Source organism: Fistularia commersonii, chromosome 28 (genome assembly GCF_037954325.1).
Source record: "Fistularia commersonii isolate RoL2024-O1a breed Wild chromosome 28, RoL_Fcom_v1.0, whole genome shotgun sequence".
Classification (NCBI taxonomy): Eukaryota; Metazoa; Chordata; class Actinopteri; order Syngnathiformes; family Fistulariidae; genus Fistularia; species Fistularia commersonii.
Genome location: NC_141311.1, coordinates 477,280 through 490,435, shown reverse-complemented (window position 1 = coordinate 490,435; position 13,156 = coordinate 477,280). Strand labels below are relative to the sequence as shown.

At 58.9% G+C, this 13,156-nt stretch overlaps 1 protein-coding gene across 2 annotated transcripts; it reads left to right on the top strand.

Moving 5' to 3' along the window:
- Positions 1-1,042: 1,042 nt before the first annotated feature.
- Positions 1,043-13,015, top strand: tecpr1b (tectonin beta-propeller repeat containing 1b). 2 transcript variants are annotated; one of them, XR_015108960.1, is made up of 27 exons: positions 1,043-1,520; positions 1,643-1,751; positions 2,538-2,770; positions 2,851-3,033; positions 3,764-3,886; positions 3,977-4,099; positions 6,237-6,411; positions 6,585-6,685; positions 6,821-6,922; positions 8,138-8,265; positions 8,339-8,868; positions 9,008-9,126; positions 9,209-9,364; positions 9,452-9,601; positions 9,690-9,847; positions 9,983-10,110; positions 10,250-10,340; positions 10,417-10,513; positions 10,604-10,683; positions 10,783-10,839; positions 10,908-11,082; positions 11,208-11,343; positions 11,434-11,526; positions 11,610-11,716; positions 11,875-11,994; positions 12,167-12,512; positions 12,596-13,015. XR_015108960.1 is itself a non-coding variant. In XM_086176041.1 (26 exons), the coding sequence occupies exons 3-26, from the start codon at positions 2,546-2,548 to the stop codon at positions 12,293-12,295; spliced, it is 3,486 nt and encodes a 1,161-aa protein (XP_086032167.1). In that variant the 5' UTR covers positions 1,043-1,520; positions 1,643-1,751; positions 2,538-2,545; the 3' UTR covers positions 12,296-13,015. The 2 variants fall into 2 exon arrangements, 1 of the variants encoding a protein (XP_086032167.1); XM_086176041.1 differs by having other exon boundaries at positions 12,167-13,015.
- The last annotated feature ends 141 nt before the right edge of the window (positions 13,016-13,156 follow it).

Below are 13,156 nucleotides of genomic sequence, written 5' to 3'. Positions count from 1 at the left end.
TTAGTTTTCATTGCGCGTTATTTCAACCGCAGAATACAGAGGAATAAGTGTAAGCCAGCACTGTGTACTGAAAACTTAGATAAAAGTAAATAAAGAAACCCTTTCTGAAGATGTCCTGATCCTGATTTCTGTCGATACCGATCCGATTCTGTGCGGCGGTTCAAAGTCGGCGAGCACAATTCAAGTAGCCCTACATTAAAGTTATTAATTCAGATTATGTGCTTGACAGTTCAAGAGCCTAGCGATGCACCGAGATGAAAAGAAACAAAGCCGAGCCGTTTCGTCAGAGTAATCAATTATCCTGCGTGGCCAAGATCAGCCTCCAGAGTTAGCTGCTTGGGTTTAGCCGCTTCCCCATTGGCTTTGGCTTTAGCTCGGTTTACCCTTCGCGTTGCTCCGCGTGCTTTTTCAAATGCTTCATCGAGTTTATCAAATTGAACGGAGCTCTGCTCCGGTGAAAGACTTTTACTGCAAACACTGCGAACGGCTTCGGAACTGTCCTGTTCTGCTGCTCAGTTATTCCAAACGAGTGAGGGTGATGGGGACACGGCTCACTTTCTTCCACACGCACCGTTCGGCTCCTCTCGGGTTGTGATGCTAACTTAAGTACTACTCAAGTCTTGTAGTACTACTTAAGTATTGCTACTTAATAAGTAGCAGTAGCTCAGACTAGCTATTCGCGAGCACCTGCTTTCCGGCGGCTCGAGTTTCCGGTTCGCTCCTCTGTTGTGATGGAAGTATCGATACTTAAACGCTACTCATGAGAGTATCGATTTCTCGAATAAAGTATCTAATTCACAAATGTGAAATAAAAGCACATGTGTCACTTTCGAACCTTTTCGAATAACTAAATCCAGGGTTTTGTGCCAACCCCGACCCCCGAGAATAAAATCGAACTATTCCATCCATGTCACATGACCAGAAGTGACGTTTTTTTAACCGTTGATTGAATTGAAGCATAAACAACCAAAACATAGAAACAATCAAACAAACATGTGTGTGTGTGTGGGGGGGTCAAACACACACTGATGCTCCAAACGTAGCGTGTCTGGGATCCAAACACACCCATGATCATTTATTTAGCGCGGCTCAGGCATCTGACCTACTGCAGGCGGATCAGGTGCGTGTGTGTATGTGTGTGTGTGTGTGTGTGTGTGTGTGTGTGTGTATGTGTGGCGCTGTCCAGGGTGCTGCAGCGGCAGCGCTGCTCGGTTCCAGGTGAGCCGCTCGGCGCAGGAGCGCGGAAGGTGACACCGGGCGGCACCGGGTGTCACCGGGCCGAGAGATCGATCCTCCGGCGGCTGAATAATTGAAAGCTGCGCGTCTCTCTGCGGCGTCTGCCGAGCCCGTCCGGCGGCCGGCCAATGGGAGCGCGGGATCCCGCCCCCTCCCGCCGGCTGCGGACCAATCCGAGGCCCGCTCCCTCCATTTCCCGCTGCGGCCGGAGGTTGAGGCCGCGTCCCGCCGCCCGGAGCCGCAGCCGCCGCGGAGGAGCCCGTCCGCCGCCCCGGGTGTCGCAGGTGAGGCCGGCCGAGTGTCAGCGGTCCAGCGGGCCGTGCGGGCCGCCGCGTCCGGTCCCGGCTCACGGAGGACTTGGCCCATCCGCTGCCCGTCCGCTGACCCCCCCTTCCCCTCCCGGCAGGGTCCGTCCGATCATGGGCCTCGGAGGCTGCGGGGACCGGCTGGCGCACCTGTGGCCCTGACGCTTCCCGTCTGACGACCATCGGACCCGGACCCGGACCGGGGCTCAGGTAGACCCGCCGCTCGGTTCCGCTTTACGTTGACTTTCCCCGAGAACTCGTCGTCCTCGCCCGGCGTGAGGACGCGGCGGTCCGGAGAGGCCTGGGCCGCCGGTGCGGTCCGCCGGAGGATTAGAGGAGCGGATAAAGCTGGACGTCAAGCTGGACGGCGCGAAGCGGCGCTTCCGGACTGACCTTTCAAAGTAATACTTCCGGTCCGTCTCCGCCAGGTGCAGTGAAGGAATGAGAACCGAAGAGCGGTTCTCACGGAGGGACGCAGACCCGTTGCGGTCGCTGCTCCGCGGGTTCTCAGGGCTTCTTCCGTCGCTGTGAATCCCGAGGTCACGCCGGGTCTCCTTTTACTCACTCCTTGGATTTCAGGTTCAAGCTAAGAACATCTGCCTCCCGGCTCGGGACCTTCTTGGGTTCCTCTCAGCCTGCATCTCCGACCTGCTCTGAAACACCACGTTTCATCACGCCTGTGTGTGTGTGTGTGTGTGTTTCCATCTCCCGCAGCTTCCTGTCTCTGTGCTCTCAGCCGTGGGAATCAGGCAGGAAAGGGTGAATCTGCAAACTATGAAAGAAATAAGTGAGGGTCTGGAAGGCCGACGGCCATGGGCAGATGTTTGAGTCGATATTTCATCTTCAGCGTACAAAGAAGTGTCTTTAAAAAGTTGTTCCTCAGCTGGTGTCTCCTGACGTGCACCGCGTTCCCCGTGAACGGCCTTCTTTAGACGTCTGGAGGCAGAGGTGTTTGGGGTCGCAGAGACTGACGCCGCCGCATCCCCTTCTTCTCAGCGTCCGCCATGACCGCCACGCCGCTGTGGGCCGTGGACGTGTACGGCCGGGTCTTCAGCCTGTCCACCGCCGGCCGGCGCTGGGAGCGGGCCGACGACACGCTGCTGGAGCTGAAGCGGGTGGCGGCGGGGAAAGGCCGCTGCTGGGGCGTCGGCTGCGACCACCACGTGTACCTCAACATCACGCCCCACCAGACCCCCGTCCGCTACCGAGAGGAGACCTACGAGAACCAGGTGGGGCGGCCGAGCCCGAGCCGGACCCGGAGCCGGAGCCGGAGGTGTGACCGCGGGTGCTCTGCTGTGCTTCTCCTCAGAGGTGGAACCCCGTGGACGGCTTCACCGACGCGCTGCTGCCCACCGACCGCTGGCCCTGGAGCGACGTGACCGGCATGAACCCGCAGCCGCTGCACGGTTTCCAGCTCCCGTCCCGCAGCTGGGAGTGGGAGGGGGACTGGTACGTGGACCAGAGCTGCGGGGGGGAGCCCAGCCAGACCGGGGTGAGCACACACACACACACACACACACACACACACACACACACTCCTGTACATGTAAGATGCACCATCAGCTCAGGAAGCATCCTGGAGAACTTTCTCTGTGGCTGGAATGTGGTTCTGAGGCCAGAAATCCCCCCTCAAGAAGCTCAGAAGCTCCAGGACCTCCTGAGGTGCATCTAGAGGCGTGGGGCCTCCATCCATCCACAACCTGGGGGAGTGTGTGTGTGTCCCAACCCCGAAGCTCTGCAAACAGTGGCTGCCAGGTCTGTGAGGAGCTCGAGCGTCCACGCTCTCGTCCTCATGGAGGAGGAATCACGGCATCAGATGATCACCTGGGTGATGGAAGAGGAGGTGCAGGCTGCCAGATGTTTGCCCCAGAAATGAAGGGTCTCCATGGACCGGGCTGACCTGCTGGCCCAGAATCACAGCTGGGTCATCAGCCCATCCCTCCGGATCCTTCTGCATCTCTGCACGACCGGACCAAGAGACGTCCTATCACAAACCTCTGTGAGGTCATCACACACCCGAGGATGTCCAGGGACGCACCTTCACTGAGCTCTCCTGAATGTCCAATGAATGAATGAGGAAGATGTAACAAAGATTTCCAGCGGCTCTTCGGGTTCCCGCCGCTCCGAGTCCCGGGACCACGGAGAGTCACGCCTGCACGTCCGCTGCCTTCCACCTCCAGATGTTTCTGTGGTTCTCAGCCAGATGTTTGTGGTTCCCTCAGGGCTGGGAGTACGCCGTGGACTTCCCGGCCAACTTCTCTCCGGACAAGAAGTGGAACTCGTGTGTCCGCCGGCGCCGCTGGATCCGCTACAGGCGCTACACGGCGCAGGGAACCTGGGCCAAGGTCTGTGTGTCACACACACACACACACACACACACACACACACACACACACACACACACACACACACACACGGTGTCTGTGCGTCTGCAGATCCCTGTGGATCGGCCCGGACGGCCGCCGCTGCCGCTCTGCGACCTGAGCTGTGGAGGCTGGGAGCTGAGCGACGAGTCCGGACGCTACCCCTACCTGTGGGGCGTGAGCCAGCAGGGACAGGTGGGTGCACACACACGCACACACACACACACACACACACACACACACACACACACACACACACACACACACACACACAGTAAAGAGTCTCATTTGAGTTTTACAACACACATTTGTTAGATCAGTGTTTCCCAACCTTTTTTGAGCCACGGCTCATATTTTACATTAGAAAAATCACAGCACCAAATAAATATGTCACAAACATTTTTTAACGAATTAGAATGAAACCGCAGTCTTAATCTACTTCGTCAAATCTAATATGTCTAATATCTGTAGATTCATCAAGTTACAAAGCAAATTTCCCACTGATTTGCACCTTTTCTAGAACACTTTTTTGCAATGTGTGAAGACATGTCATCAATATGTCTGGAAATGGTATTATTTTAGAGAACTGGCTATTTCTTCATCAACGCCAGAGCCGAGCATTTCTTCTCCAATGATTTAGCCGGCAGGTAGCGTTAATGTTTTGCTGTTTGGATTTAGAGACGAGTTCAGCAACTGTCCGTTTTTGTGGCTCCTGCCACGGGACCGGACTTTGTTGTCCCGGTGTGTTCAGATTATCATTCAGGGAAAAACGTCACAACGGCCAGGAACTAATCAAGCAAGAATGGTTTATTCAAAGTCAGGAAAATACACTTAGGAGATATTCCGGGCCAGAATGAACGTCACCCCGCGAGGATCGTTCGGCTCCTCTAGACACCCGCTGAGACGCGTCCAGTCGAATGTGTAGATGAAGAAGTTCTGGCCCCGATCCAAAGGATCAGGCTCATTTTATACCTTTTGGCCAAAAGGGTCGGAGGAAGTCCTGACAATGACTTTCCCGACCCCCCCGGTTTTACGCTCTCTAGGAGTGCGACCATCTGGGGTGCGGGCCTTGTAAAACTGCACTTCGGTCAGAGCTGTCGGTCGGAGGAAGTTTATCCTCCGACCCCTGGTTTACGCTCTCTTGGAATATGAGCGCCTGGGTTGTGTGAAACCGTGCTTTGATCGAAGTCGTGGTTCGGAAGAAGTCCTGATAATGACTTCCTCCGACCCCTGGCTCTAGTCGATTATCCCCGGGGGTGTCATTGGAACAGCAGGGAAGCGCATTCCTTCACCTTACATGATGGGGTCTCACAGTTACATTTTAACAGTCTTTGTAATTGATAGTGAAATAATGATGTGAGGTTGGAGATTCTATCATTTGACGTAGGGGATTTTGCAAGTCCCTCTCTTGACGTGAGCGTCCCCACGTCACACAAGGACTACAATCAAAATAAGTAAATACAATGAATGTATGTAAACACAATGTATTGTAATCATAGCGGAATATTCTGACACAACTTTCTAGCAGCTTTCACTGCTTTCTCACTCGTCTTGGTAGTTTTCAACAACGCTGCCTGTTCGTTTACGCAGATACAACTACCGTCATTTCCGGACGATAAGCCGCGACTTTTTTCACGTAAACAACGATGCGGCTAATATGTGGACTTCGGGAGGGGGACGCTAACGAGCTTCACGCCGCTAAAACATTTATCCTCGTCACATCGGACCGATGAAATGACCAGGAAATTCAGAGTCCGTTCGACTCTGAAACCGAAGAAGACGACTGACGATTTTAGTGCGCAGGAGGAAGCTAAAGATAGCGACCGGCTAGCCGGTGCGGCTTGTATTGAGGTGCGCTCAGTAGTCCGGAAATAACGTGTTTTTTTAATTTTAAAAATGTATCACGCAAAGCGTCACTAATCACTCTGATACACAGATGCACAGGTTCATTCACCACCCGTTGCCATGGAATGGACACGCTGCCCACATAGACATAGGAAGACACATTATTTACGTTGGATAAATCATTTTTACATTACATTACATTACATTGCATTTGGCAGACGCCAAATTTTCGGACCAATCAGGTGAAAGTGGGCATTTTTCCACGGCACACTGATGTGTCGCGGCACGGCGGTTGGGAAACACTGTGTTAGAGCCTGTTTGGGTTCAAATGGGATGGAAACTGCTCATTGGGGCTGGAGTTGTAGAGATCAACCACTAGGGGGCAGCAGGAGCTCACATCTCAGTGTCCAACATCAACACGTGACTGAGTGCACACACACACACACACACACACACACACATACATACGGCCCTCCTCTCTGCACAGGTGTGGTTCAGGGAGGGCATCCAGCCGCGGGTCCCGGAGGGCTCCTGCTGGGAGGAGGTGTCGGTGCCCCAGGAGGTGGCCCAGCTGTCCACGGGCCCCAGGGACCTTCTGTGGGCTCTGCTCTGGGACGGGAACCTGCTGGTCCGAACGGGCCTGAGCCTGGACAGCCCCACCGGTCAGCACCCTCGCGTTAAGCTCCCGATCCATCCCCGGTGACCTTTGCACCTCCTCCTCCTTTGTCCCTCGTCTGAATTGTAAAGTCCACGTTTGTCAGGAGGACAAGTCCAGATGTTGTGAGATGTGCAGAAAGCCGCTCCGGGTCTGTAGCTTGAATCCTCCTCCCGTCAGGCACCTCGTGGAAGGAGGTGGAGTCTCCGGGGAAGGAGGTGGAGGCGCTGCACGTGGCCGTCGGGGTGAGCGTGGTCTGGGTGGTCACCAAAGACTACAAGGTGAGAAGGTGGAGAAGACGTCCCGGGAACGTCAGCGGCACTCTGTTGGTGCTGAAGATCTGGACTCTGTGTGTGTGTGTGTGTGTGTGTGTGTGTGTGTGTGTGTGTGTGTGTGTGTGTGTGTGTGACCCCCAGGTGTGGTTCAGGAGGGGTGTGAACTCCCACAACCCCTGCGGCTCAGGATGGCTCAGCGTCGGGGGGGAGATGATGATGGTGGACGTTGGACTCAACGACCAGGTTTGGACTTCTGCTCCTCTCTGGAAACCTTCTTCTTCTTCCTCCTCTTTTCTCTCTCTGTGTTTCCGAGTGTCAGAAGGTTCGTGAGGAGGAAACACCTGAGATATGTGTGCTTAATAAATGGGAATGACTGACTGATGAACAGACGTTATCTGGTGGTGGATGAAGCTTCATTCTTCATCTTCAGCGCTGTCAGCGGGTGAGAGCCGAGGTCCACCCTGGTAGATCCCATGGACACACGGAGAGTCAAACATCCGTTCATCTGGGCAATGGAGGGTCTCCTGCGGACCTCCTGCATGTGTTTGGACTGCGGGAGGAACCCGGAGAGCCCCGAGGAACCCTCACACACTCGGAGAGAACGTGGAGAAGGGCTCCTGAGGAAGTCCAACTGTGGACCTCCTGCATGGAGGAGGCGGGGCTAACCTGCTCCGCCGGGCCCACCACCTCTGAGGAGGTCCTGATGTTCTCCTACTGCGTCCAGGATAGACGGTGGGAGATGTTTGTAAGAAGTTCTGTCTAAAAGCGTCTCCTGGAGGCGCCGTCGGGCCGCAGACAAAGAAACCCAAGAATCTTCTGGTCACGTGGACATGGACCTCCTGGCCCCCCCACCGTGAGTCAGGTTGACCCTTTGGAGGTCTTCACACCAGACCACTGCCAGCGCTGCCTCTGGCCACCTCAGCCCCCTCTTTGGATCTGGTTTCACCAGAGCAGGGCCAGGTGGGGGGGCCTGGGGGGCCTGGGGGGTCTGAGAGCCCCCCCTCTGAGCCCCCCCCCCTGCTCCTCACACCTCCTGCTCCTCACACCTCCTGCACCAAGATAGCAGCAGCTCCAGCCAAAGTCCCAGAGCCTCCAGCCAGCCTTGTAGACCCCCTCCCCCCGTTAGCAGCCGGCCAAGACGGCCATATTTCATGTCTGGGGCTGCAATCATCAGCTCCACGATGATGCACCGCCTGATCGCGGCTCAGACGTCTGTCCAGGCCCGCCGCTGCCGCCAGGGAGCCAATCACAGCTCGGGGCCGGTCACGGCCGAGGCCTCCCATTCGCTGCAAACGTCCACATTTCCTTCAATCATCTCAAACATCATGATGAAGAAGTTTCTCCGTTTACCTCAAATTCAACAGCTTTGCTATGAAGTCCTACTAAGGTCTCCATGGTTCCACACACACGTGTGTGTGTGTGTGTGTGTGTGTGTGTGTGTGTGTGTGTGTGTTGCAGGTGTGGGCGGTGGGCGAGGACCGCGGCCTGTACTTCCGTATGGGCGTGACGGCGTCGGAGCCCAGCGGGAGCGGCTGGATCCCGGTGTCGGCCCACTGGGGCGCCGGCGTGGACGCACCTGAGCGCAGGTGTGTGTGACGGGGGGTTCGGTCTCCGGGTGACCCCCGGACCCAGATCCTGACGTTCTGCCTCCTCCCTCAGAGACGACCGCGGCCGCGGCGCCGGCTTGCCTGCGGAGGCGGCCCCGTCCCCGCCCCCCTGCGGCGGCGACTCCGAGCCGAAGCGGGGCCCCCCCGACACGCAGGGCGGCGGGGACGACGGCCCGGTCCTGGAGGCGGCCGACCCGTCCGTGGTCCCCCTGGGGGGGGCCGACACCCCCCCGGAGGACGGCCCCCGGGCCCTCGTCCCCGCCAGCGACAGCTTCATCAACAGCCTGGTCTCGGACCGCGGCCGGGCCTCCCCGGGGTCCGACCCCGAGGGGGAGCCCCCCCCGGCCCAGATCCCCGCGTCCCCGGAGGCCTCGGGACACGGATCCCCCTGGAGGGACGTGGACCTGGAGGGGGCGGAGGCGGCCCCCGGCGCCCGGGGGGCGGGGACGCCTCCGGGCGGCACCCTGGGTCTGGACACCTCCGGGGGGGTCGGGGAGGAGGACGGACCCGTGTGGACCTGGATCTCAGGGGGGGCCTGCAACGTGGATGCAGGCTCGCAGATCAGCTGGCTCAGCTCTACAGGTACGGAGGCGCGCAGAAGGTCTGCAGGGCCAAACCTGCTCCACCAGAAGGCTGCAGACCTTCAGCTCTGATGGGGGTGTGTGTGTGTGTGTGTGTGTGTGTGTGTGTGTGTGTGTGTGTGTGTGTGTGTGTGTGTCAGGCCCGCTGGTCAGCTCCCTGTCCCTGACCCCGGTCCAGTCTGCAGCCTGGAGCGAGCGGCAGCAGCAGCAGCAGCAGGAGAATCGAGAGATCAGCAAGAAGCCCCTGGAGAGGAGCAGCGTAAGTTACCATAGCAACCGTGGACCGGCGTCCCGACGGGTTTATCAGATCTTGCCCAAAACGTGGGGTCGTGCCCCTGCAGTCGGTGTGGGTGCGCAGAGGAGCCCTGCGCTGGTGGAGGGACTGGAGGCCGCAGCGCTGGCTGGACGCCGGCGTGGCCCTGGAACAGTCCACCTGCTGCGACGGCTCCAAGGACAGCATCCTCTTCGTCTACTTCACTCAGTACGACGAGAAGAAGGTGGGCTTCCCCTGAAGGCCCACCCCCCGAAGGTGGCCTCTGACGGCGGTGTGTGTTCTCAGTGGTCTCGCCCGCTCTCCGCTTCAGAACCTCCAGGTCTCCATGAAGGAGGTGACGGCTCTGGTTCCGGTGCTCAGGGACGTCCACCACGCCTTCGCCGTGTACACGGGCCAGAGGACCAGGGAGCGCTGGCCGCTGGTCCTGGCGGCCCAAACGGAGCAGGACATGAACGACTGGGTGAGGAACGGGCAGAAGATCCGCGGCGCCGGCGGAACCTGCCGGCAGATGTTCTCACCCTGTTCTCTCCTCAAACATCCGGCCTCAGATGCAGCTGTTGAGCGACACGTGCTGCGAATGCCGAGGGATCCTGGCGCCGCCGTCCAGACGGGCGCTGTGGTCCACCACCTCCAAAGGGGACATCTTCGTCCACGAGCCGTCCTTCTCCCTGGAGGCCCCGGCCCACGCGCCGGCCTGCGACCTCATGTGAGCCGGACCTCCAGGGGAGCCGGGGAGGATTTGTGCCGCTCCGCACCTTCATGACATCTCCGTGCCGGACCTGCGGCTAACACGCTAACACGCTAATCTCCGATTTGACCTCCTGACCCCGATGTGCCGCAGGTTCTGGCGGCAGGTCCCGGGTCACCTGCGCCGCGTGGAGTCCAACAGCCTGGGTCTGGTCTGGGGCCTCGGCTGGGACGGCACCGCCTGGGTCTTCGGCGGCCGCTCCGCCCGGAGCCCCCCGCCAGGTAACTGCCTCCACGACACTCTCCCAGGTGATGGACGGAGCTCCAGTGACACCTCACTGTGTCACACACACACACACACACACACACACACACACACACACACACACACACACACACACACACCTCCCTGTGTTCACAGATGCAGCCCGACCGCCGCCGCAGACCGACGTCAGGAGCGTCCACGTGTACGAGAACCAGAGGTGGAACCCGATGACCGGATACTCTGACAAGTAGAGACGCCTCCGCCTTGGATCTTAAGTTTCTTTGCTCTGGATCCAGAGATGATCTCTGACCTTCTCCCTCCAGAGGTCTCCCCACGGACCGGCCCATGTGGAGCGATGAGAGCGGGCTGACAGAGCGAACCAAAGGCGGCACGCAGCCGCCCACGCCTCAGTGGGTCTGGGTAACTACAGCCACACACACACACACACACACACACACACACACACACACGGCAAAGTCTCAGCGACTGTCCCCCCCATGTGTGTGTCAGGTGTCAGAGTGGGCTGTGGACCACGGCGTCCCCGGCGGCGCTGACGCGGAGGGCTGGCAGTACGCCGCAGACTTCCCGGCGTACGTCTCCTCCGCCATCCATCTGAGTTTTCCAGGAAGCGCAAATGCATTTTTAAAGAAATTAAAGCCGTCTTCGGTTTTCCCGTCTCGCACACGCAGAACGTTTCACGGCCACAAGACCATGAAGGACTTCGTCCGGCGCCGGAGGTGGACCAGGTAACCGCACGCTCTGCTCTGAACTCGGTCCGCGGGAGAGGAAGGTCCACGATGTGCCTCGTCCACAGGAAGTGCAAGATCTCTCTGCGAGCGCCGTGGCAGGAGGTCCCGCCCATCCCTCTGAGTGACATCTCCCTGATGCCCAGCCTGACCCAGAGCCCGCCGGAGCAGGTCCCCCTCTGGGCCGTCAGCGACAAGGGGGACGTGCTGTGCCGGCTGGGAGTCAGTCCTCAGAGCCCCGCGGTGAGAACCCGCCGCCTCCCGCGGCCCCGACTTCGGCTTCCGAACCCTGGGCCCTCGCCGAAGAGCCTCCCGTCCCGCGGGTGAACATCTGAGGGGCGTCTCTAACGGGGCGCGTGCTCCCACAGGGCAGCTCGTGGCTCCACGTCGGCACCGACCAGCCCTTCAAGTCCATCTCCATCGGCGGGGCCAACCAGGTGTGGGCCATCGCCAGGGACGGGGCCGTCTTCTACCGGGGCTCCGTGTCCCCGCAGAATCCCGCAGGTCAGTGCGCCGGCCATCACGCCGGCCCGCGCCGCCGCCGGCGCCATCCGGGACACGGACCGGCACGCTCAGCCTGTGCTCCCTCCGCAGGAGAGTGCTGGTATCACATCCCCTCGCCGTCCCGTCAGACCCTGAGGCAGCTCTCCGTGGGCCGGACCTCCGTCTTCGCCGTGGATGAAAACAGTGAGCGGCAGAACGTGAGCTCTGTTCTCCACGTCACGGTGAGGTTGGTGTTACTGACCCTGGCCATGTTGGACCTCCTGCAGATAACCTGTGGTTCAGGCAGGGTCTCACACCCAGCTACCCACAGGGCTCCGCCTGGGAGCTCATCTCAAACAACGTCACCAAGGTCTCTGTGGGACCTCTGGACCAGGTCGGTGTTCTCGCACGGGACGGGACGGGTTTAACTAGAGGGCCAATCACGGAGGAGAGGGGGCGGAGACCCTCGCCGTGATCCGGACTCTTCTCGCGGACGAGATCCGCACGCGTTTGGGACGCTGAAAACCGAGGCCGCTGTTTCTCCCCCGTCAGGTGTGGATCATCGCAGACGGAGTCCCAGGCTTTCCTGCTGAGACCCCCGGGGCCGTCGGCCACAGGGTGGGGGTGGGGCCCCTGCAGCCCAAGGGTCAGGCCTGGGACTACGGCATAGGGGTGAGTCCAGGATCTCCAGCCGCTCGGTCCCTTTGCTGTCCTGGACTCGAGGTCTGCTGTGTGTTTGATTTTTGTCCAATTGCACGGAGCTCTTCACCGAGGTGTGTGTGTGTGTGTGTGTGTGTGTGTGTGTGTGTGTGTGTGTGTGTGTGTGTGTGTGTTGGATTTCCAGGGAGGCTGGGAGCACATCAGTGTGAGGGGGAACTCTGTGGAACCTCCCCGCGCCCCCCATCCTCCCGCCAGCTCTCTGCTGCCCCGGACCCCCCCAGCTCAAGTCAATGGGAACGCTGTTGGAGTGTAACCCCCCCCCCCGCTTGACCCCCCCAACCCCTCCGAAGAACCCTGTTTGTGCCTGGATCCATCCGACTGCAGACCCGTTCCAGACGTTCCTGCGTGCAGAGGGAACGCACAGCCTGGCAGGATCAGACGCTGAATGTTCCTTCCTGCCGGCCGCAGCGGCGGAGAGGAAGGAGGGCGTCCGGATCTCCAGGTCCTCCTCCATAGGAGTGTGATACAAAGTGAGTGCATGTGTTTGCTCTTACTCGGCTTCGGCTACCCGGGTTCCTCCGGATCCAGCAATAGCTTTTATTCTTCTATCCAGACCATCCTGTGAGAACCCGAGGGCCGGGCTCAAAGGGCCGGGGCGCCCGACCTTTTCCTTTTCCTTTTCTTCATCCGGGTTCTTCGGCACCCGAAGCGCCCGACGTTTCCTACGGCCGGTGTTTTCATGCCACTTTCCCCTCGTTCTCCCGCACGTGGTTTTCCGTTGACGGCCGCACGTGTTGTCGGCTCCCCGCGTGTTCCTGATATGGCCACGGGCTCTTTTTCTGGTTTGGTTTGATTTTTTTCCAAAGAACTGGCAAGAACGTTAATGCTTTAAAAGGGATTTGAAAGTAAGACGGCGGCGTCCTCGTCGCCTCTCTTCCATCCAGTGACTCGTGTTGCGAATCCACGGCGGCTCTGAATGTCACCACCTTCCTCTCCAAAGGGCATTAAATAAAGAAAAGCTTAAAGACCTCGACTGAGGGTTTGTGGGTTGAGAGGTGATTTTCACCGTTCTCCTGGGATTCTCCAAAAAGGAGACGGAGACGGTTTGGGAGAAACTCGACATCAAATGCAAACGGCTGCGATCGGCTCTCTGAATCAACCCATCATGCAGAGA